The sequence below is a fragment of the Channa argus genome, chromosome 10 (assembly GCF_033026475.1).
Source record: "Channa argus isolate prfri chromosome 10, Channa argus male v1.0, whole genome shotgun sequence".
In the NCBI taxonomy this organism is placed as follows: Eukaryota; Metazoa; Chordata; class Actinopteri; order Anabantiformes; family Channidae; genus Channa; species Channa argus.
This window is the reverse complement of record NC_090206.1, coordinates 9726218-9751962: the sequence shown is the minus strand read 5'-3', so window position 1 is coordinate 9751962 and position 25745 is coordinate 9726218. Positions and strand designations below refer to the sequence as shown.

Below are 25745 nucleotides of genomic sequence, written 5' to 3'. Positions count from 1 at the left end.
GAAAAATCTGGCTAAAGACCAACTGAAGATTAAACAAGTACCTGGTAGAAGTCTTAAAAATCTCTTTCTGCTTCAGAAATTTTTTTTATACAGACCATTTGTGCTCTGTGTTATCTTCTGTCTCTGTCCCCCCTCTCTTTTCCTCTCTGCCCCTGTGCTGTCACTCTGAAGTAACACAAATGCAGCCAAAAAAGTCTGAAAGCAGTGTTTTGTCACCATAAAGTGGATACCTGTTAGCCAGGCTTCCAAAATAAGTCAAAGGTAAAGGAGAAATCTGCTTATTCAGCTGCACGTATATGTAACCTTGTTTCTTACGCGCATTTAAACACAGCCAATATGTATTTAACATGACATGTAATTTAATTTATTGCAATCATGTTGATTCAAGGGGAAACCACAGTAGGAAATTGGTTAACTAATTGATGTAGAGGAATCATAATCTTAAAAAATATGTTTAATAACAATGTGTGTTTAGCATGTTATGTAACGTAAGTTACCGGGACAACATGGTTTTTTTTTTTTTTTTTTTTTTTTTTTAAACAACTGTTTGTTGACAACTTTGTGACAGTTGTGCGTCGAATATATACATTTTTGTTTTGTCTCTTACTTTTTTTTTTACAACTTATAATGTAACACATACTGTGCCATTCAAATTTTATTCTGATCTTTTGTTGTTTCTTCCTCCCTCCCTTCATCTTACCTTCCTTTAGTCATGCCACGGTTTACAGAGCAAGTGGAGTCTGCAGTGGAGGCATTGAGTGCAAACCCTTCACAACCTGTGGATGAAAATGAGTTCATTGACGCATCCCGCCTAGTCTATGATGGCATCCGCGATATTCGTAAGGCTGTCCTCATGATCAGAGTAAGTCGCACTTTTATTTTTTCTTACGTCAACATAAGAATTTGTTTCATACTCTTAACAGGGTGTAGATCTATGTTATGTTTAATGGTAAAGTATTCTTTTTACTTTTGTAGATTACGTTTAAACTTTTACTTGTATGTATGTATGTAGATAGTTAGCTAACTTGTAATGTAAACTGTGAACCTCTATATGCATGTAGTCCTACTAACCAGTGACATGTCTCGGGCAAGATCTGCCCTAATTAACTGAACTTGCAATCTAGTGTAACAGCCTTACTTATCTCTTGGTTAATGGCCTTTGCTTGAGTAGAACTGTAACTGAGACAGATGGTAGTTGTACTGGTTCTACTGAAGCATTGTCTAATTGACTGACAACAAAACCCTCTCCAGCTCTAAAGAGAAATAGATGGTTCTAAATGCTTTATAGTGTAACTAGTTTAAACTGCCAAATTTCCTATTAACAGTTAGGTCCATTTGTTTACAACTTTTATTGTTTAAGAGAACCTAATTCTGCATTTACTACAATTCAGGTGGTGTGTGCTGTTTGGTTGTGTTTTGCCATCTTCCATTATTGTTAACCCTGTGGTCTTTTGAACTGCTGTCGTTAATGTTGACATATTATGTTTTGATGATGGTGATTCAAAATGGCGCCAGGGCTTTCATTAATAATACTGCTCAGACAAAGGCAAGACCAACCATATGAGAGAAGGACCATTATGCAATATTTGAATTACAAAAAAAAAACTATTATAAAATGAAGCTTGTAATAACCATTTTTTTTGTCTTAGCCAAAACGCGAGGCGAGAAAACCATATTAAAATTTCACTTGCTCCAATTCCACTCTTGTTGTCTGGAATGATTAAACTGATAATATCCAGCTTGTGGGACAGTCTGAACACTACCTGGTAGGCAGGTGTGCATGTGCGTTAATAATGACACAATATTTATGAAAAACCTATCTTAATTACAGTTAATCTATCAGATCCATATGGCTAATGACTAAGAGAAGGTAATATTATTTTGATGTAATTTAAGTCCAATTTTAATCCAATATCTATAAAAAGAGAAATTATTTAGTGCCCTAGCATTTAGCAGACTTTCATTTGATAATGAAAGCTAATGCTGGTTATTTAGCAGGAAATGGCTCAGCTGCTTAGTTGTGTTGTTATGAACATTCTATGCAGCAGTCTCTGGTAAAGATACTATCAATAGGTCTATGTCACAGCCTCTCCATTAGTGCGTGTCCACACACACACACACACACACACTCTCGCACTTCTTCAGATGGAGACTTCTTTAACCTCTGTAACTGGTGGACAGGCAGCATATGGTACACCCTAATTTGGATATTTGACAGGAGGAAAGAACATCCTCCTTTCCTATGGCAACTTTAATTTATATGCCTTCCAGCATCAAATTGTCTCAGAGCCTATGAGCAGAATGTCACTAAAAGAAAAACAATCTTGGGCTTTACTGTTGTACCATAGCATAAAATGGTAGATAAGACTAAGGCCAACATTCTAGCCTGATGTTGTTATTTCAGATCTTACCCATTTTCTCTTAATGTTTGCTTGTCAGATACCATCTAGTCATGTGTACCTCCTAGCAATACAGGTAAAACTGAATATTTCACCTTTCAGACACACAGTTAAGAAGCATTACAATATCAAATACTGACAAATATATTTGCTGCAGCGTGAATAAAAAGAAAATTTTGATAAAACCATTTTTATTACACTGCTGGGTATGATTTCCCATTGGGTGCCCACTGTGGGCTATCATTACGGAGCCTCCCACATTCACAGGTTTCTGTTGCACAGGCTACAGCAGGTGATATCCCTGCCCCACTGAACAGCATTGTCTGGGTTGAAAGAAATGCCTGTGAATCACTGCAGCTTTGTATCTCAAACCATACCCCTATTCCCATGAGAACAAGAGCATCTCTACATTCCATACCACAGTGTAGGTTGTTCAGAGACCTTGAGCTATTTTTAGATGTAAGGGCTCCAAATCCATTACAGAAGGGAGGTATTGAGACAGCTGTATAAACAGAAGTAGTGACACAGCCATGATAATGCAGCTCTGTCTGTCCTCATTATCTTCCGTGTGTCCATTTCACCACCAAATACATTTTCATGGCAGTCAGTGTTATATTTTGTCATGTTTGTAGTATAAATTCTTTTGGCTTTATGAATTGAGGGTGAATAGTGAAAAGCTATGTCTTGTTTTGCATTCAGAGTTAGCAAAGAGGTGAAAGATTGGAGATAAAGTGGCAACACTGCAGAAGAAAACAACTCATGCCTCACCTGCCTTTCTATGGATGGCAGCAACATGTGGGACTCTGAAGGATTGTTTCATAACTGCTCATACCTTTATTTTTCCCTCTCAAAATGCAGAGGGAACACATTACATGATTTACAAATTAATTTAGAGTTTACGCTTAAGTCATTACGAAGAAGGCATTCTTCTGGCCTTACCCTGGTTAACATTGCCAAGGCATTTTTCTAAAGATGGCGAGTACTTATGTAATAGTATTTAAATTTTAATTGTATGCCAGTATCATTTTATGTTCTCAACTCGCAATTTTTCCATTCCCCATGTTTTTAATCTGCATCTCCTCTTTTGCCCCTTTCTTCTTTTCTATTGTTCTGCTACAGACTCCAGAGGAGTTGGATGACTCTGACTTTGAGACTGAGGATTTTGATGCTCGTAGCAGGACCAGCGTGCAGACAGAGGATGACCAACTTATTGGTGGCCAGAGTGCACGAGTAAGTTGAACATAGCTTCTGGTGGTATTCTTATAGTCATAGTCTATAAGTTGCTTATAGTCATACCTCCTGTCTCCAAAGACCTACAGATGACCTCAGCAATAAAAGAAATGTGAGATGCCATGTGCCTGCAAATAAAAAAGCATATTGTATACATATTGAAAGCACGCACATTTGGGGCTGTGCGAAATGACCACAATTTTATTTTATTCTAGAGCATATTTTCTGTAAATTTAACAAAATGAGCACTTGGAAAGGCCAGTGTTTTATTACAATTATATACTTTACCAAAAGGTACTTTGTCATCTTAAACTGGTAATTAAATGTTATTAGTCTGATGTGAAAACAGGCATGGTGCTACCAGAGTGCACAGCTGTAGGCTTTGCCACTTTTTTCCTCTAAGTGAAGAAAAGAGTTAAAAATGTATAAAAAATTTAGAACGTGCTTAAAGAGCCAGTCAGCAGTAAAGTTTATATCATGCAATAAAATTGTGTGAGGATTAATGTTGTTAAAACCTAAAAAGTTGCCGGTAGCTATCTGTAGCTTCTCAACAAATGAATGTTATAGTATGTTTTTATAGATGAGCGTAACCCCTCCACTACAACTTTTTCTAAGAATCGCTAATGCTGCATCATTTCCCTTGCACAAGTAAATGGATATTTGCATTTTTCAAAACGCAAACTACTTTTGATCATTCTTCTCATATATTTCTCAATGCTATGTCACGTACAAGCTACTCCATCTATGAGATTGCTTAATACAGTTTGGCATACACCAACACTTGTTATGAATTAGTTGTTCTGTGCCAACATAATTTTCCTTCGTGTGGGTGTTCCTATACTAGTTTCACTCATCGATAGTTTCTTTCATGGTAGTTTAGATAAAAACAAACATGATCCACCTTGGCAGTAACAAATCCACTGTCTGGATGAAAATTAAATAAATGCTAGAGCGAATTACACACGCACAAATATAATACAAACACAGACTGGTAGCGAGTTTCTGAAGGAAGTTTTCCCTGGAACAACAAACCCAAGCATGTCTACCAGTCACACGAGTACTATAGAATGGGCCTGCAGCATGTCACTCATTTCTTACAGTGTAGCTGTAAAAGAAAGCTGGAAGACGTCCATGTGCATAAATGGCATATGTTTTCATTAGGATCAGTTTAATAAATTCCAAACTATTTTTTTTAACTCGCCGTCTTTTTCCTCCCAACCATCTTTATTTCTGTCTCCTCTACTTCTGTTTACCATTCGACTCCCTTTCTGTCCTACACACAAGTTAGTTGATATAGAAAAGACTGGAAATACCCACCAACAGCAAATGGAAATGGTCATCTATGTTACAGCTGACTAGCCTACAGTAATGTTCTCCCAAACAAGAATACAACTTTGACAGTGAGGTCTATTAACTCAGCATTGTGATTCAACTTTGTTCAAAGTGAGTGTTTCAGCTGATTTGCTGGCTTACTTGACCCAGGACACATTTAGAAATTTCATTAGCAGATTTGTTTTTAATTCGTTAGCTTGTTCAACAAGCTAACGATTGAACCTGGTTTTACTTTCTATAAATGCTCTTTTATCTTGCTTGGTTGCCGCCTTAGCCAGTCACATTCAGCACAACACCTGCTACTGCACCACATCCTCTGGTTTAAACCGATACTACATCTAAATGTGAAATAACTGTACTGTTTTTGCCTTGACAGTAGTGTCATCTCTAGCTCGATGACAACAGGTTTTACTTCGGCTGAAGATTTCATTTTATTTTTTATTTTTTTTAAACTACAGGTCAATGAATGTTTTTTTTTTTCTGACTAGACTTCAGCACCACCCTGTGAGCATTTATTTGGTACACTATTCAAATTTAAGAGGTACCTTTACGACACGAAAAGGTTCTGATTGAGTTTTAAGTATTAATTTAACTCTACAGCATCTATAAAAAGCACCCACCCCTATTTACAATTCTGATTAAAAGATTTCTGTTCATCTGTTTAATAAAAAAAAAAATTCATTATGAAGTGTAGTTCACTTTAGTACCCAAATGGTTGATGTATGTTTCACTTCGATGGAAACCATAATGGAATCTGTATTACAACAAAAAATAAATAAAAATAAAATGTAAACACAAATGGCTTCACTAATGGCATGTTGAGTCCAAGTGTGCTAACCCTTTGCACTTTCTGTAATACTTCCTTCAGGCTATTATGGCCCAGTTACCCCAGGAGCAGAAGGCAAAGATTGCAGAACAGGTGGCTAGCTTCCAGGAAGAAAAGAGCAAGCTGGATGCTGAGGTATCCAAGTGGGATGACAGTGGCAATGACATCATTGTGTTGGCTAAGCAGATGTGCATGATCATGATGGAGATGACTGACTTCACCAGGTGAGTTTGGATATCACATTGGAGCCATTTTGCGGCCCATTGTCTAATTGCATTTTTTTTTTTAGTCTCAGAAGGCATTTGAATGAATGTTTTGTAGTATGGCTTCACAATTTAAATGTCTTCAATTGATGGTCAGTGTCAATAAAAGTTTGTAGTCTATATTTGTACCCCGCCTTCTCCTATCACATGTTAAAGTGTCCTTGAGCAAGACACTGAACTCCAACTTGGTTGCTCGTGGTGAGTGTAGGCCAGCTGCAGCTCCCCCATCAGTGTATGAGTGTGTTTGTGTGTGAGTGTAAGTGCGAATTGGTGAAGGAGAAGCAGTGTAAAGTGCCTTGGCTACCAATAAGAAGAAATGCGCTAAATAAGTGCAGACCATTGGCTGTTGTGCCCTCAACTAATGGAGCTCAGAACTTCTTTGTAAAATGTGACATTTATTTATTTCTTCTTTTCATGTAAAAATGTGCTCAATGATGACTATAAAACTTATTTTATTCTATAAAAGGGAATGCGAGAGTACGGCATCGTTAGTTTTAAACGAAGACAAAAAAGTTAAAGTTGACAAGGCCCAATGTCCATATAATTATCAATGAAGTTTGGTAGACTGATTCAATAATTACAGTACAAATATTTTTTTAGACTACCAGGGATTTAAATTCTTCTATTTGTATTTAAGAACAGAATATTTTGCTTACTCAAGTTGCCTTTGTCTTATGCTTTTGTTTTGCATTAAACTTATTTTGAAAATCTTAATCATAGTAGAATGAAATATAATATTTACAAAAATTAAGAGGTGAGGATTAGTACAAATGCCAATGCCAGATTGGTAAAGGCCTGCTAGAGGAAACAAAGAATTTATGGCTGTGGGGCTAGAAGCATTGGGTAGAAAGATTGACAACTATGATATTAATATAACTTGTGTTGTGGTATTCAAACATATTTATTGAAGCTTGTCTAACAAAGGGGTTCAGAAACCTGTTTTGTTTAAATGTGACGGAGGGTGTTCTCAACAAGATAAGAAAATTCTTGATACATTTTTGTTTTGTGATAGTAAGCATGCATACATGGATGTGGAAATATTGGTACTTTCTGAGTAGGGTTGGGCAATATTTCTGTCTCTGCATGGTTGTCTAGCTCACAGCATGATTGTCTAGCTCACACTGAGGGAATGTGTTTGTTCATATGTGTAAAGGAAGGGATGTTTTATCTGACTGTATAAATGTGTCTCTACATTTTCAAGTAATTTATGCGGAGAACATGGTTCTGACTCTGACTTATATTTATTATCATAATCCAATGCTGTCTCTCTTCTGTCTTCCTCTACTAAAGAGGTCAAAGACCCTGTTTCCTTGGCCAAAGAGTTACAATACTAGAAATTTGTAGCAAACATAGTAACTCACTGGGACGATTACATTAAACAGAACACCGCAGTTTTGTTTAATGCTCCTATTCATCTAAAAGAGTAACACAAATTATTGCTGACTCACCTGAAACTACATCCACTATAAACATGGATGTAAATTAAATGCAAATTATGCTGCTTGCATCTTAGACTGCCATTCATGTTCTTTAAATAGATGGTGAAGAAGTTAGCGATTGCATTGACATCTTTATATCCATATTAAGGGTAATTCTCTTAAAGTTTCACAATATAAAGCAGACATGAAAAGTAAAAAGACAAAACTAAAACCTCAGTGAACTAAATGTCATTTGAAATGTTCCAGCTGAATAAAAAAACAACAGAGCAAGACAAGCTGGAAAAAGCTGGGGGAAAAAATATATAAATCCCTAGAATGAGCTCTGATTACATGTATGCTTAATTGCCACTCTAGTATCTGGATTTGCATTTTAAATTATTTATCACACCAATATAGGATTCTGAAAGAAGCATTATCTTTAGACAAGGTTTTCTGTTTTTACATCTTCAGTAATTCACAACTGTTTTGCCATTTTTCATTTGCTATATTTTTGACTGGTCAATATGAAAGGAATGTTAAATGCTCTATGCTTTTTAAACATTGTAAATCATTTTCAAAACAATGCAATGCTTCTTGTAGTCACTATGGCTTAAGTTAGAATTAGAGTTTTAGTATATTTGTAAAAAGTATACACACTATGCTTCATCAATAATATTTGAAGTATAGTTTGACATAAAGCAGATGGTATGAGGTATATTTGTGTTATCAGTGTACTTGGGTTGAGACTTTGATTTAAAGGTTAATACCACAATTTCGTTTTGTGACGTTATATGGCACAAATTTGGCCTCTAGTCTGTATGCGTTAGTAAGTGGTGTCTGAAGGATCACATGGATGTTTGTTTGTCTGAATATACTGTATATAAAAATTTTAGTCCCTCTTGCAAGTGGATGTGGTACAAGAAAGGTCAGGTTAATTCAGCATTCGCTCAAATTATTGCCCCTTCACCTGGCACAAACCACTGCCAGAATAATGCTGTATGAGGTAATTGATCTGGACCTCTCTCCTGACAAATATGGGAGAGAGATTCTGTTTGACTTCTGCATTGCTTATGGCTGTTTGGCAGCTCTCATGAATAAGGCATGTGTAGCTTGGAATCATGCAACATATTTGGAAGCCACCTGTCTTAAAGCATTCTGTGCTGTGGTGTGCTCAGTTCGATGTGGCTTACACCCATATGGAGGCCTGCAACTATTTGAAGATGTGAAGTATTACGTAAATCCATTATGAGTTCTTTTGTCTATTTCTGTTGCCTCTTTCTGCTTGGTCTCATTATTACTTGGTCACTTGATCACTTGCTGAAATCTAGATGTGATAAATTTATAACCTGATCTTACTTTTATTCCTTTTTGGGGAAAACTTGGATAGATAATTGTGTTTAGTGAGAATTCAGGGGTTGCAGTTTTAATGCATTGCGATTCCACCACCAACCCCACAAACAGTTTCCATACTACTATTATATCATACTAGCAACATTATTTTATAAACACCTTGTGCAGCCCCCCGAACCTACTAAAATGCCTTCAGCTTTGTCTCCGGGGGTTGGCTTGTCCCCAGAGAGCAGCCAGTATGTGCTCTGACGCGTGGCCTCCTCCACTAGGATCCTGACTTACTTCACAAAGGGAAGAAAAGCGACAGCTAAGAGGGGAAGGGTTGTAAATGTGAGGGGAGGGAAGAGGAAGAGAGAGAACAGAACACAAAATTCCATCTGTTCTGGGTTGGATGGCTCATTTTTTTTAGCCTAGAGAGAGCAGCTTTGAATCCAATTTGTGGCTCTTGCCAACTGTGTCCCAGAGTCCCTAGTGGGAGAAGGGGGGGAAAAAAACATTAAATGGCTGACGAGCTTTACAGTGGGTCAGGTCAGGGCTGTGCTGACCTATGTTGGGACTGGGTCCTTAAAGCTGCCTGAGTTAAATAGATGAAACAAAAGTTTTGTTGTAATTAGAATCTAACCAGATATTATAATTTATAATTTATATAATAAATATGGTGCAAAAAAAATCATATCAATATATTGTTTATCAGGCAACAATTTAGGAGCGAAACATTTTACATTCTATAGAGGTTGTTTAAAGCTACAAAAGTTATACTGCTTTCATCACATTCACTGCAATCATTCACAACAATATGAAGTCTTAGTGGATTAGTCTTAGTGGACTTCTCTGACCATTCTTGCACCTGACTGAAAAACAACCTTCCCAAACAAACAGCCACTCATTGGTACCAATGCTGACCCTGCATATTGAATAAGCTTCCAATAGATCAGAAATGATGACTTATCTCTCTACTTTCACTTTTCAGGGGTAAAGGGCCATTAAAGAATACATCTGACGTAATCAGTGCTGCCAAGAAAATTGCTGAGGCAGGATCGAGAATGGACAAGCTGGGACGTACCATCGCTGATCATGTAAGTAGTTAGTGAACTTCTTTTGAGCTAGTGACTCTAGTATCTAATAAAATTGTCATGATGCAACAGAAACTGGTTAAAGACAAACATGGCTGACCTCAGCAGGAAGTACAGGAAGTACTACAGTAGCTAATGTCAAAAACCACGGTCAGAAATGGTTAGGACTTGGAACTGAGTTTGAGTGGCAAGGGTTAGGAAACGACATTGGTCATGGGACCTGCAAACATTCCACAGAGTTTAACCTCTAATAGTTGACAACTTCTGTCCGGCATTAACAGTTATTCTTGTCATCTTTGCCTGCAGATAGGTCCCTCTCTGCTGATGAATTGGCAACAAGCAGTAGGAGCACAAAGGACAAAAGAAACTGACCCACTTAGTATACATCTGATGTCATGGCTACTAGAAAATTACATTTTTTTTAGATAAAGGGAGTCCATTAACAATTTTAATAAATGAGAAGCTTAAAGTATTTCATTTTTTTTTTAAAAAGTGCTCCAACGTGCAGTTAACTTATTTAATTTGACCTGCCTGTGTGTGTTGTGCTAGACACATACCTCACTAGTTTTAATCGTACCATTACTAGGTTATATACTGTGTAGGTTATTAGGTGATCATTGTGATAGTCATTGATTTACCTCAGAAGTTTAAATATATTACAATAAGAAGGCGTAGATTTTCTGACAATACCACCCGTAAATTGGACTTGTAGTTGAGTAAAAATTTTTTCATAACCCAAATGCATAGCTTTTATTAAGCTTCTGTAATGCCAAGGGAACTGACATTACTGCATGCTGCAGTGCACACAGTTTTGAAAAGCGAAGCTTTCACAGTGATTACATCTTGATGGCCTTTCTTTTTGGTTTTAAATTTTTGTCCTTAACAGCACTGTGTAAGCCAGATTTAGATTCAGAACCCCCCCTAACTTCAGACCCTTTGCTCAGTACTTTGTAAAGCACCTTTTGCAGCAATTATAGCTTCAAGTCTTTTTCGATATGAGACATCAAGCATTGCACACCTGGATTGGGGGGTATTCTGCCATTCTTTGAAACTCCTATCAAGCTCAGCCATGTTGGATGGGGACGGTCGACAGACAGCCATTCAGGTCTTTCTAGAGATGTTCAATAGAGGTCAAGTCAGGGCTCTGGCTGGGCCACTCTAGGGCATTCACAGAGTTGTCCCTAAGCCACTCTTGTGTTTCCTTGACTTTGTGCTAAGGATTGTTGTCATGTTGGAAGGAACTCAGAAGTTAAGAACTGCAATAATTTGTGACATTCGTGAGGTACCACTTACCAGTATTTATTAATGTCTTTCCAGATCAAACACTTCCCCCTCTTGTCCATCCATATCCCACTTCCCAATTCCAGATTGATCAACTGTTCACATCTATTCCTTACCTCACAGACAGAGTCCTTGACACAAGGAAACACACATTCAATTACCTATGGCCTCATATTTCACTTAAATAATTGCACTCTACCAGTCCTCAGGGAGACACGCTGTACATGATTTATCCACCATCTTATTCAGGTGCCGACTCCTAGGCAGAGGCTTGCTGCCTGTGTGTGGGTGTGCATGTGCGTGAGTGTTTGTGGATACTCCATAATTTAAAAAAAACATTTTACAATATTTTTTGGTAAATCATCAAACAGTTTAGTTGTGTTGTTTGCAACAAGATGCGGTTGTCAGATTGAGGTTTGCTTTTCTAAAGACAATGCCTCCACCTATGGTGGAGGTCTAACAGATGATCTCTGACTAATGTTACCACAGCAGTAAAATTTTTATGCAAAAGCATCTCAAAAGAAAACGTCCTGCAGTTCTCCAACCTTAGAACAACCAGAAAATACTGTGTTTTGGCTGATTGTTCGTTGCTATTTGTACCTTGGAGTAGCCAATGCATTCTTATGTCATGTTTTAGAAAAAACCTTAATGGAGATTCCCCAGAGCACTAATCACAGCTAGTAATATTATTTTAGTGCCACAGTGCAAGTTGTTTGTTTATGCACATGGATCTGCAAACTTAAATGATGTAAATTTCATACATACATACAAACATAATGTTATAATACAGGTGCATTTTTTTTATTGTAATTGTCACTAGTAGAAGAAATCAAGACTGCGTCTTATCAGCTACAAATTGAGCTGCGTGTTTAATGCATCCAGGGACAGTATAGTGTAGGTCATCCATGTTCATGGTCAGAGCCCGTTGGCTTACTGGCAGAATACATAAATCTTATCTTATCTTATCGTGGGGTGACTGGCGCAGGAAGGTAGAGCAGTTGTCCACCAATCTTGCAGTTGTTGGTTCAGTCCCCGGCTCCTCCGGTCACATGTCGAAGTGTCCTTGAGCAAGACACTGGACCCCACCTTAGTTGCTCCTGTTTAGGGTTGGCCAGCTGCAGCTCACCCATCAGTGTATGAGTGTGCGTGTGATTGCGAATGGGTGAATGACGAGCAGTGTAAAGTGCTTTGAGTGCCAAAAGCGCTATATAAGTCCATTTACCATATCTATTGCAATGAATCGTATCATAAGGCAAAAGTTAAACTTTAAAATGTCATTTTTAGATCCTGTTGATGTATATATTAAGATAGGTGATTAATGCACTAGCCTTATGGAAAAGGAGCATCTGTCTTTATTATTTGTGAGTTAAAGGTTTCATTGATCTAAAAAAATTTTTTAATTTACTCATCACAAAATCTATAGTCTTGAAAAGTTTACTACAACACATGTTTTACATTGGCCATTATCAGACAATACACTCTGCTTTTCTGTACAACTGGTGTTTTCATTTATGTTAGCACCTCATAATCTAACATAATGAGCTGCTGGCCCACAGGAACCCTGTACATCCAATTGTTTAAGGCTTCCTCAGATCCATAAATTTACAGGTCCATGTCTACAGAATCACAACACAAAAGTCCTAACCTGTGCTGCTTTAATTGGCTTATTCCCTATTCATGTGCATTCTGGTTAGTGACTTTTTATGTGTCACTGCTATTTTTGGAGATGCTTATTCACTTAAATTAAAACACTGTTATTCCCCTATTGAAAACTCATGGGTGAATATCTTTGTTTTGATTGGCCTACCTCTCTTTAAGCACATGTGAACGGATGTATTCGAATTGGATGACTTTTTTTATTTGTATTAAGTTTATTTCTATGTATGATTGTATGTGTACACTATTAGGGGATTTTAGGGTGTGAAGCACTCAAAGTATGAATAAATGAAGAGCTTTGGCTGTTGGAACAGAATTCTTTGCCAAAAGTAAGGGCCCTTTTCAGCCTCTGAACCCATCCAGCTGTCTTAGTGTTTTGGTCCCTGTTAAAAGAGAGAGACTAACAAACTAGGCGACACTCAATCGTAACACAAAAGCCAGAGCTCACAGGAATGGTCATGGGATAGATGGGCGGTAAATGTTGGAAGATTTTATTTATTTATTTTTTTTTTAAAAAGAGAAAAAAGGGGTAGAGCTTTTGTGTAGAGAGGGGAACATTCCTCCTGAGAAATGAATCCATTAAGAGTGCTTGGGCTTTTAATTAGCAGTGTAATTGCCAGGTGGCAATTTTTTTTTCTTTAAATCCTTTTGTTTATGCAGAAGGTTATTTCTAGGGCCATATTTCTAACAAAGCAGGAAATGCCATAAGCCCACTCACGGCAAAGGAATAACATCTTGAGATGGTCTGCGTACTTCAGTAGCAACAGTTAAGTGAACAGTCAAAGGAGCAAAGGCAGTGCTGGGACTGAAAATTAACCTAGGCATAGTAATCACTTGTGGTCTGTGCTTATGGCCTGAAGGATTTATATGGGTTTACTTATAAAACACATCTGCAGATGGTCTTATACTGATTTCCCAACATTTCACCACATGTTTTCCTTCTGTCATGTGGTGTTTAGTATGTGTATTGTTAGTGGAATTGTGCAGGTAGACAGTTTTGTGCAGGTTTTCTTTTTAATAGTTAAATATGTGTAATAGAGCCCTATTAAAGTTTAAATAAATGAGTGTAGTTCAGAGATGAGCTGTAAAATGTAGGTCAGTGCCATACAAAGGTCTGCACTGCAGTTTATTAAGAATTTATTATCCTCCTCTGCAGGGCATCTTATGAGAATTCCATCTGTGTAGGCTAGTAAACAAATAATGCTATGTAATTGATATTTATAATGCAAATGTGTTAGCCACTATGTAGCCCATAAATAAACACTTTCATGTACACATACAAACACATGCACATAAAATAAGGCTTCCATATTTGGGGAATGGGCTTACATTTCCTATGTGCATCTTCCACAGGCTTTATTCTCATGATGTATAATTACATACATAGTGTTTTTTATTTATTTATTTATTTATTTTTCAATTTGCATTCAGACACACAGTAGATTTATAGTGATTTGTGAACTGTGTTGTTGGTCACAGTCTAATCCTAGCTCTGGCCCTAGACACTTTACAACATAAAGGGTTGTAAATTACTTACTGCAGTAGAGAAGCAGAGTCATGCAGTGGGCCCACAAATTCTTAAATCTGCAGTTCAAGGGTCAGCCAACTGGAGTTTAGCCTGAGCGAGTGAAAAACACAAACATTGAGACAATTATTCTTAAATTAATTAGTTGTAAATCTTCACCTTGCGGGGAAAAAAAATACCCTTTGTAAGAAAATGAGTTCTAGAGGTGAAGAATTCAGTGCAGGGAACAATCAAATGGTGTTCTTTGAGATAATTGTATGACATTATTAGTTCTTATCTGTGGACATTAAATCTTCAGGAGAAAAATTGACAACTAGTTTTTGTTTTTTTGTTTTCCCCCCCCCCCACTAACTGTTCAACTCTACTCCCTTGCTTCGATTTCCCATGCAAATATAGTACAGTCTCTTCATCAATCCTGACGCTGCAAGAAGTAGCGTTTGTCACTGCCAATGCGATGCACAGGAAAAGGGAGAATATAGAACGAATGCTAGTTTTAACTCTTTGTTGTAATTCTTGCAACAAGGGGACCTTTTTTTCCACAAGAGGCTAAAGGCAGCAAGACAAAAGACTGCTGCAAAAAAAGGGGTTTTGGAAATACTTTAACTGAGCTTGGTTTAGACGATGGATGACTAGGGACACATTGAAGTATCAAGTGAGCCAGGAAACAGTTAAGGATCAGGCAAGATAAAAATCAATGCCAAAATGTTAAATTTTATAGTGTAACTGTTGTAATATACCTGTAAATACTTATCTATTCTGTAGCAGTTTTGCTAGCATCAGTTTTACTTGCATGTATCACTGTGAAATACTTGACAGACAGGTGCAGCATCAACATTAAAAATTGATGAGAGCCATTTAATTGGTCCCTGTGGTTACCTCTAAAGTCAGTCTTTCTGCCTTTCTTTCAGCTTGATTCTCTTCTGTCATACGCACACTGTCTGCTTCTATGTCACAATAACGTTCCCAAGTGCCAGTGTGATTAAATCGGCTCTAAGCAAATATGGAGCATCTTTTAAGCCAGATCTCTCTTCAGTGAATCCGCTATCATCATTCTTTTCAAGGTGGATGCTGATTAATATTGGTGGCCCATGGCAAATTTATTTTTAGCTCTCAGAAGAATCGGCACCAGGTGGATGGAATCTCATACAACATTTGTAAAGCCCACTAACTACAAAACAAAAAGTAAAAAAGTAGGAAATCGGTTTCATCCAGCAGTAAAATTAGTGTTCCAATACATTAAGAAAAGTAAATTGAGTGTTTTAAATTTACTTTTTGTAATGGAGCACTGACATCTGTCTTCAAATATAGCTTTTCTATCAACAGTTTTTTCTTTCTTTTTTTAAATTGCTAAACCTCCTTCCCATTGTGCTTTACAAGATTAGCATTTTAGCTTTCATTTGATGGTATTTACACCTCTTGAAACATTAAATAAAATGTAAGCTATCACGTTGTATATCAGATCACCCAATATTTGTTTCCAAAAGTTTTAGAATAGATGGATCTAAAGTAAATAAAATTTTTAAATAAACATTATGTTATCAATTTCTATTTATTTATTATTTTTAGCACGTTCTGAAAGCAACCATGTAAGCCTAAGACATAACACTACCTCTGCTGTGCATCACAGATGAGCTTGTATAGTTCAGAGCAGATCCTTTCTTTCCACTTCATTTTGGCATTCCCGTGCTACTTCGGTAGAGGTTAATCTTTTTTTCTCAGCAGTCCATAAAACTTTATTCCAGAAGTTTTGTGGCTCACCTCTGCACTTATTTGCAAATTTCAACCTGGCCTTCTGATTGTTTCTGCTGATAATTGGTTTGTGTCTCAAGGTATCGCCTCTGTTTTTATGGTCAGGAAATCTTTATCAGTTGTTGGATTGTGATATACCTTCAGTCCTTCAGGTTTATGTTTTTTGGTTTTTCTTTGCAGCTGTAGACTATTCTAACCGACGAATTGGCCACACAATATTCTAAGACAGAGGATCAGTGATTGTGACTGATTTATGGGGCATTCATTAAGTTTTATCCAGAAATTAATGTCAGCAATATTGTTTATTTTATGTAGATATTAATGCATTTTTGACTTGGTTGGTGGTTTATTATGGACACCTACAGTAAAAACTAAATCAGTGTAATCCAAGAGTCCTACATGAAAATCCTGCTTCATTAACTTGATAATTTCCAGTTTTGTTGTAGAGGAGTTGATTCCACTTCATAATTACTGTAGAAGAAGCTACTTTTGAACTGTAGAGTTAAACAGAGATGTGTTTGTGTAGCGGTAAAATAAGTAACATAACTTCTGATAATTTGATACTGTTGACTCTGTTGTGTTAAAGTCTGCAGCCTCCACGGTTAATAATAATAAGCTGCCAACTGAGTGTATTTTTATAATTTAAAAAACAGTATTTTATTCAGATATTATTGTTACCTTTTATATTTAAGGTGTAAATGATTATAATCAGTTTAACAAATTTAACTCTTGAGACTAATTTGATCCTTGATTCTGATTTAGAAAGATATCCCACTACTGGGTTAATATTACAAATGTTTGGACTTAATGCTTTTTGTCATGCAATGGGCTAAAGTATCTTGTGTTTTGAAATTCCACATTGTGGATTCTGTAAGTTTAAATTCATGTTTACAGCGTCAATATAATATGCTTTAATTGTGTTTGGGAAAAAAATGTACCTCTTAGTATTGATCTATGGCCTCAAAGATTTGTTTCATTTACAGGCACAGTAGGTGCTGCCTTTCCAACCAATGATGAGAACAATATTAGTGTGCACATGTCAAGTGTTTATAGAGAATTAGATCAACTTCAACTTCACTTGTTTGTCAACCATTCTGCTAATGGATAACCAAAATGTTGCATCATGGTTTTCTGTCATGGTGCCACTCTTGCATAGATGGAAGCTTCTTCAGTATGTTGGCAAAGCTCTGTGTAGGCTAAAACTCTTAGTGGCCTCCTGTTTTACCAATATTTTTCTCTTTGTGGAAGGAAATTGTGTCCTACATTGAATTCCAGGTTGTCTCAACACATCTTAGATATGACTTGTCGAAACCTGAAGCATCCCTGCAATAATGCACCAAATTCCATTTAATGCCACTAATTCTTTCAGTGCATTCATGCAAGTTCAATTAGGACTCCTTGGTACCACACCCAGTTTTCTTTCATGTGTTGATAGTATTAAATTATGAAAAGGTATGACAAGTACATTATGAGAAGATTCAAGGTGTAATTAACTTGCAATTAATTATCATTTACCATGGACAGTAATATGATTAATTGTAATTAAATATTTTAATCATGTACCATCTGTAATGTACACAAATATGCATTTCAACCCCCCATGGGAACTTTATTATGTTCCCTTGTGACTTGTTGTCCTAAAGGTATGTTACTCATTCTTAATTTCCACAACGTAGTACCACACACAGGCACATAAACATTTGATTTTTTTTTTTATTCCCCTGCTAGAGGTTGTATTTGTCAGAGTAGTAAAGCCACAAGGTGAAACACACTAGCTGGCGTAAGGTTTTGGATTTGTATTTTTCCCTTTAAGCTACTAAAATCCAGCCACAGCACCATGGAGTCAAACTTGCCTGAATGAAGTTTTCTGTGCTTGAGCTTGTCTTTTACTCATTGGATGAGAACAAACAGCTGTCAGTACATTATGTTTCATGGTGACATATTGGGTCTAGGCATGGCTACGGTATCGGTATTCTTTTAGAAAATACACCTGGTTTTCCTGTCTTAGTTAAATACAAAATTGAAGCTTTTGGAACAGGTGAAATAATGCATAGATTGTTTTGTAGAACATACATTTTAATTAAATGGCTAGACATGTTCTAGCTCTCTGATAATATTGGAAGTCTAGACAATACCCCCCATCTAAAACAATCCTTCTTCATGTGACAGGAAGTGACTGAAAGACAATTAGAAATTAACACCATTTTCACTGCTCTGCGGCAGGCACTCCCCAATAGGTTGCCAGCGGTGCCACATTAGAATGCTGCTGTGTCAGTAAAGACTGGAAATTGGCATTTCCTCTGGGTGATGCGTCCTGAAAGGTCAGCACTGGGCAGCAGCAGCACAGTGCCTCTGCCTCTGTTCAGTATAATAAAATTCAGTGGAACTACATGGCATTTCCAATGATGGGACTTGACCTTCCTGATCATCATTTATATCATGAACATTATCCAACATGTAGCATATTGAGGTCCTTTTGTTCAAAGTTCCTCTGTCATTCCTATTGCCTCGATTACTTTTCTTTCTTTGTGTTGTGTGGGTTGTTTTTGTTTGCACTGTGTTCTTAAGCATCACTAGAGCAATATCTTAAATATTAAAGAAGGCAAAATAAATGAAGTAAACTCAAACTACTGCTCATGTATGAAAATGTAACATAATGTATACTTTAAACATTAAAAGAATCGCCACATCAGAATAAGCCTGCTACCCTTTTGATCCAACTTGGAAATTTCTTTTGTTTTTTTGTCAGAATGCCCTTAAGCTAGCTGCATTAGAGAGACATGGACAACTACACTAGAATCATTGACATTTCTACCTGTTATATTGTGTCCTTTTGGAAGATGGTGACTCACCTTTTAAATTTAGTTTGACTTAAAAAAAAAATCCAGAGTTGTGAAGTCTCCAGTAGCTAACCAGGCAAGGTTAAGTGTCCAAGTCCATAACTGGCCACAAAGCATGTGGAAAAAGCAAAATGCTGTATTATTAGCCTTTTGAGACATTTTACAACAGCACTTAGACAAGACCGAAGAAAATTACAATGATGGACTAATGGTTGAAGTCAATATTAGGAGGGCAACATCACTGAGTGGAACAGTGATTCTTTGCTTTTTCACAAGAGCAAAAAATGTTCTCTGAAATTGAAATTAACTGTTTAAATAGTGTGGCCAGATGTGATTTTCAACATTGCTGCTGGGTCCTGGTATTTGTACAACCTCCTGCTGCATTAACATGTAAGGTGGGTAAATACACCATGTTACTTATTAATACATGTGGTTTCTGACAGCAGTATAGTAAATGAATTCATTTAGTGAATCATTCAAATGTTTAAAACAGTCATCAGAATGTGAATACCGTCGAAGATAATCACCTATAGGGCTTTTTAACTGTATTACCAAAACAATCGGTTGTCCTTATCTTTTCTCTGTGCAACTTATGCATTCACATGTCAGAGTCAGAGCAGCCTTGCAGAGTTTCCTGAGTGCTGGGTGAAGCCAGCAACTGAGCTAAGTATGAGTACAAGTGATGCTTTCACAGTACCCTGCTCTTAGCCATCTGAATACTTCCCCAAGCCCTCATTAGCATGGCTGCTGCATTCAGCTTCATCCCAGGTCTTTGCTGTTGCATGTGTGAGTCTCTATACACGCACACACACGCACACACACACACACACACACACACACACACACACACACACACACACACACACACACACGATTACTTACTTATACCCCCTCCCTACTACAGTTGAGTCTTCCCGTGTCTATGTCCCTTTTTCCCAGTTGGATTTCTCCCCCTTATTTACTCCACCATACTGTGTCCCCCTCTGGCTCACTCTTTGTCCTTGTTTTTTTTCTCAAAACTACTTATTTTTCTATGGTTCTTTTCACTTTTTTAAACCTCTGCATCCTCCCATTTTCTCAAGTCTTTCAGCGATGTATTAGTCTTCTCCTGTATGATGATCATCCCCTCTAGCTTTTTTGCCCCTCATCTTCTGTTCTATACCTTTCTTTAATAGAATGTCTCCTCTCACATTTTCCTCCTCACTACTTTGCTTATCCTTCTATTAACCAGAAAAGGATGGTGGTGATTGAATGCATAGATATATTGCTGTATGATTGAACATGATTGCACAGAGTACTGTACATTTCCACCTGGGATACTGACATGCTCAGGATTAGATCCATCATAAGTCCTAATCTGAAGTTTACAAAAATCATTATCACAATTATGTTTCCTCTTAGGAAAGAATATGGGGAATTTTATTTATACAGATAAAATACCTCCTCATTTCATCTAGACATGCAAACACATTGCAGGAGGGAGCTGACCAGGTCAGTGCCATAGCACTTAAATGTGCAAAGAATCCATCAATTAAAAGATTGGCTGCTATTACCTCCCTTTCACCTTTTCCCTGCACTCGTAGTTAACAGCTACCAAAGGACTCTTGCTTCCAACAGCCAAGTACTTGCAAATACTGGTGATTTTGCCAATATTTTCACTTGGAATTGCTTACTCACATGGTCTTGCTAGAGTTTTTTTTTTACAGGTATAGTTGGTGTAGTGAGATAAAAAGCTGCCAGACTAATTTTACTCTGATCTGATGTAAAGCATCAGTGCCCCATCAGGGTGTAAGAGTACTGTGGCCTAATTACTAATTTGGCAGGTGACTTGTTTAGCAAACTCTGAAAGCTGTTGGAAATGGTGCTTCAAGGTAGAGCCTAATTCTAACAGAGTAAAAATGCCAGTGCTGAATGAGGTGCATTTGTGGGCCTCTTTATGTTAGGCCACCTTCTAGTAGATTTTTTTTTTTTTTTTTTTTTACTAATTTGTTGGAGGTCCTAAGGTTGATTTTCTTCACAGGTTCAGTGTATTTTGTCTTGTGTTCCTAGCTGACATGACAGATTGACTGACTTGAAAGTGTTGTCTTGTTGGAAACCCTCACTCATTTTTAGTGGTCGAAAAAAGTAATTTTCCATACATTTCAAGTTTTCTCACATATTGTCCCTTTCCCATGTGTTTAAGCTTGTTTGCCTCTACAACCCTGAGATGTTGTTTCTTACATCAACAATTCATAACTACAGTCTTCGTTTCAACTGTGGCGCAGGAAGGTAGAGCGGTTGTCCACCAATCCCTCCGTTATTTCGAACCCTGGCCGCTCTGGTCACATGTCAACTTAGTTGCTCACGATAAATGTTGGTCAGCAGCTCCCCATTGGTGTGTCGGTGTGTGATTGTGTGTGAAATGAGAAGCGGAGTAAAGCACTTTGAGTGCCAATAGGTAGAAAAGCACCATTTAAATGCAGACCATTTGAACCGATACTTTAAATTTGAAAACATTTTTATTAGCAACCAGGCCTTTCTTTCACACTTACAGCCTTGTTTGCAGAAACACTTCCCACAAGATAATTGCCACACGTTGTCTAAATGTAATAAATTGACAGCAGTGTTTGCCTCCTAACAGAATTTGCATACTGTGTAACTTGATCATGCTTAACCCTGTAAAGATGAGTTATCAATCAACCAGGTTGTTGTCATGTGTCATTTTTTTCCTCCGGGCCTGTCCTTTTAGCTGTCACTAAGCAACTAACTTGTCTTGATAAAGTTAAGATCACTGTGTCTGAGAAGTGTCATAGAATGTTTCAGACTGGCTAGTGCCACCAAACAAGTGACAGAATGGAACTTACCACGTACAAGCAGGTATAGGTAGTATATGATTCTTAAATACTTATTAATTTGTATATTAGAATCTTTATGACAACCCTTATTGCCATTGCATGTGTAGTACAGCAAAATTTGCTTTATAAGCCCTTACAAGAAAAAAGACAAAAGCAAATGTAAGGAACAAAAGAGAAATTAATTTATCGATACTGTCTTTGTTTTTTGTAGTGCCCTGACTCTACTTGTAAGCAGGACCTGCTCGCCTACCTACAGCGTATTGCCTTGTATTGCCACCAGCTCAACATCTGCAGCAAAGTCAAGGCTGAGGTTCAGAACCTGGGAGGGGAGCTGGTTGTGTCAGGGGTAAGTACGTTAGTTTAGCCATGTAAACACTTTATACTATTTACTCTAGAATCTTCATTGTCTATATAAGCCTTCTCGATTACTGTAAAGGTTTGCAAGACTTGGTTGCAGTAATCCCTTTTGAAAGATGCCAAAGAGGAGAACAGGAAAGTTAAGCTCGATCTATTAAAAAAAAAAAAAACAAGCAATGCATTGTCTTTTTTTTTTTTTTTTTTTTTTTTTTTTTTTTAATTTAATTTTTTTAAAACCCTAAAGGCTGCATTCCATTTTGGTGAGTGGAATCAAAGGGAATAGAGTGGGTTCTTGAAATCTTCACAGGGTACCTTTTACTTATCAAGTGGAAATACTATTCCATTAATAGGAAGCATTTGATACTAACTAACAAATCTCTCTCTCACTCTCTATCTTTATCGATCTATGGTGAAGCCCAAAAAAAATGCAAACACTTGATGTCTAGTTTGACTAGTTGATTTATTCTCTCCACTGCAGTTTGCTGCTTTTATTTTATATCTGACAAACGCATTTTAAAAAAAAAAGAAAAGAAAAAGTGTCTCTCAGATTTTGGCTGAACATCTCCTAACCATTTTACTGCTAAGTGGCATTGTAAAGTGTTCTCCTATTTACAAACCCTTTTAGTATTAATTAATCACCATTAATTACCAGTCAGTTTAATTAAACTATGTCACTGTGCATCCTGGAAAGAATTAATTCTCCCCACCTTTCTGTAAAGGCCGAATGTACTTCTGATTATTCCAGTCAAGTGTCACTGGTGTCTGTGAGGCTATTAAATTGTGGAGATTAAATTACTGTGACCTTTTTCAATATTCTAAAATTTCACACTTGTTGTATGCCAGAAAAACTCAGAAAGGTTGCTAATATTTCAGTATAAATGTTTGAAAAAATTTAAAACTAAAGTAGTAATACCAAAGTGGAAGACACTGGACGTGCCGGAACAACCTATCACTTGATATTAATTTAAAAAGAAATGTAAATAAAAAAAACAAGCCTTACTTTTACCAGTTTACATGGCTAACTCTGTCTCTGTTCTTTTCTCCCATCTCTTTTATGTAATCAGTTGGACAGTGCCATGTCTCTCATTCAGGCTGCTAAGAATCTGATGAACACTGTGGTGTCTACTGTCAAAGCATCATATGTTGCATCTACTAAGTACCAGAAGAACAAAGGCATGGAGGCCCTCAATATGCCAGCTGTCTCATGGAGGATGAAAGCCCCTGAGAAGAAACCTCTGGTGAAGAGAGAGAAGCAGGATGATGGCCAAACCAACAAGGTCAAGAGATCATCTCAAAAGAAACACATTAACCCTGTGCAGGCACTGAGCGAGTTTAAGGCCATGGATAGCATTTAAATTCGAACTATGGCAATATTAACCCATGAGTTTTTATATTGATTGAGCTTGTCATGCTATCAAAAAGAAATCTTTTAACATTTGTAGTAGCTTTTATTGACAGCTTGTCTGTTTGATATGATCTCACTACCGTATTTCTGGCCACCACTTTCAGGTGAGGTCGAGTGTGGAGCATTAACTTTTTCTGGAAAATACAGTTAGAGGGAAACCAACTGGACTTTATATTTCATTTTCCATGTTTTCTTTCACTTTCAGATGAGGAATGGGAGTGGAGTTCATAAGCATTATTAGAAATAATTTTGAGAGATTTATGTATTTTGATCTCCAACCAGTTAATAGTAATACTATGGGGCCTTTTGTTTCCCCTGTGTTTGATTATAGCAAAAGACCTCCTGTACTGCAAATATCAACTATGCAAAATCAACTGCCTTATTTTAACTCCAATAGTATTTTCTGTTCATTTGGATGTTCTTGGCTAACAGGGAAAATTTAAATGTTCTGATTCAGACTTAAAGAACCAATGTCAATATATTTTCAAGTCTGTCCCTATTTTTTATAACCTAATACTTTGTTATGAGGAAAAAATATTTAGTTAAGTTTAAACACTGTTTTCAGTGCTGTATGGCTTAAGTTGTATCTTTAACATTTGAACTGGTAAATATACTTTAGAATTTAAACATCTCATCATTTTTCATAATGGTTCTTTATCATATTCACATGATGTAGGAAACCAAAAGTGAGTATTGTTCTGTCATGCATTTATTCCTAAACTTGGGAACAAATTCACACACGCACATTCACCCAGTTCAGCCAAACTTTGTAGGCATGTCTCAAATGCCTCAACTTCGGCATCTAGTCTGCTGAGAACATAGTGGGCTAAACAATGAATAGACCATGTGTCAGAGCGTAATGTCATGTGGTCTACTCATTGTAAAGCTGACAGCCTTCATTAACTGTCATTGAGACCAAACACCTTCACAAACATAAGAATGTGTCCAAACTGAGGGATCAATGTTTCTCTCCACAGCTTAGAGGTAGTCAGAGAGGAGGGGATTTCAGTTGTACTTAGTGCTTCTATTCCTTGTCTTTAAGCTTAAACACTAATCAAGGGTTTTTGTCCTTCACAATCTTTATGAAAAATTAGAAAAATGTTACTAGGTGTTGGAGCTTTAAATAAAACTTTTATTATTATTCATTCAGGTAACTGTGGCATAGAGTTGCTCTGTGCACCTTGTTTTCCAGTCATTTTGCTGCATAGTGGTGCATTGGTACAGCAAGGCTTTGAAATCCTGCTGCTCTAGTGGCTGAACCTTTATTTTGTTTGTTTTACATCTGTGAACTGTAGCAGGATGGGCAACCATAGGTTTTTGACAGGTGGATATTTTTTACTGTAGAATTGAGCATTTCAAGAGTGTTTTCAGAATGTTTTCCTCGGTTTTGCTGTATTAGTTTGGTTTGGATCTGGAGTGAGATGAAACTACTTTGCTGTGGATGTTTTTATACTGAGAGCTGAAATATTTGTGCACAGGTTTCTTATACTCATGTGCCTGCTTTATATCCTAATAAACAAAATGAAACCGCTAAATGTTTTATTTCTCTATCTGTACCACTGCCTGAAGTTATGTTTTGCCCCTCGCTTACATAAAAAAAAAAGTTTGCACTACTGAACTGAGAGCGATATACACGATGCTCTTGTAATTTCTCCCTAGGTTAGAAAGTAGGCCTTAAAGTGCTGCTTTTAACATCAAACATATTCTTCTGTCCTCTGGTGATGTTTTTAACAATAGCCTGTGAATAAATATCCAAAATCCAAAGAAAGTCCACCAAGGTAAGGAAAATATATAAATAATATATGTGAAGGAACAGAGTATTTTTCAATAGTAATTTTTACTATTCAAAGTGCTGTAGCAGTCGCAGATAAGTCTTATTCATCACTGAGGAGAGAGATCCACATTTACAGTTTGATACTGGTCACTTTATGTAGCCCTATGTCCAGTCTTTGGATTATGCTTTGGTGTAATTAGGATGACTTTTCCATGCTTGTCTACATAAACTTAAAATTCCTTTTTCTACCCAGAAAGGGGGAGAAAAATGAAAGCTGTCTTCAGAGAGCTGGTAATCAAGCATAGCACAATTAGTTCAATTAAGATTTCTTCATGTTACTCTATTCTCTCCCTTTTCTATTCCCAAATTAACAAGCGTAGTTAGAAAATGTATTTTATTTTTAGTCTGCAACAATGCACTGACTCCATCTGCC

At 37.0% G+C, this 25745-nt stretch overlaps 1 protein-coding gene across 3 annotated transcripts in view; it reads left to right on the top strand.

Moving 5' to 3' along the window:
- The window catches only part of ctnna1 (catenin (cadherin-associated protein), alpha 1), a 64015-nt gene extending 38942 nt beyond the window's left edge, over positions 1-25073 (top strand). For 2 of the 3 annotated variants that reach the window (XM_067517887.1, XM_067517885.1), the window contains exons 13-18: positions 711-862; positions 3519-3629; positions 5830-6011; positions 9789-9894; positions 21988-22122; positions 23198-25073. In XM_067517887.1, the coding sequence (XP_067373988.1) occupies positions 711-862; positions 3519-3629; positions 5830-6011; positions 9789-9894; positions 21988-22122; positions 23198-23488 (977 nt within the window). In that variant the 3' untranslated portion in view covers positions 23489-25073. Of the gene's footprint in view, positions 1-710; positions 863-3518; positions 3630-5829; positions 6012-9788; positions 9895-10197; positions 10336-21987; positions 22123-23197 lie in introns of those variants that run through there. The other variant, XM_067517888.1, reaches the window with a different exon arrangement.
- The last annotated feature ends 672 nt before the right edge of the window (positions 25074-25745 follow it).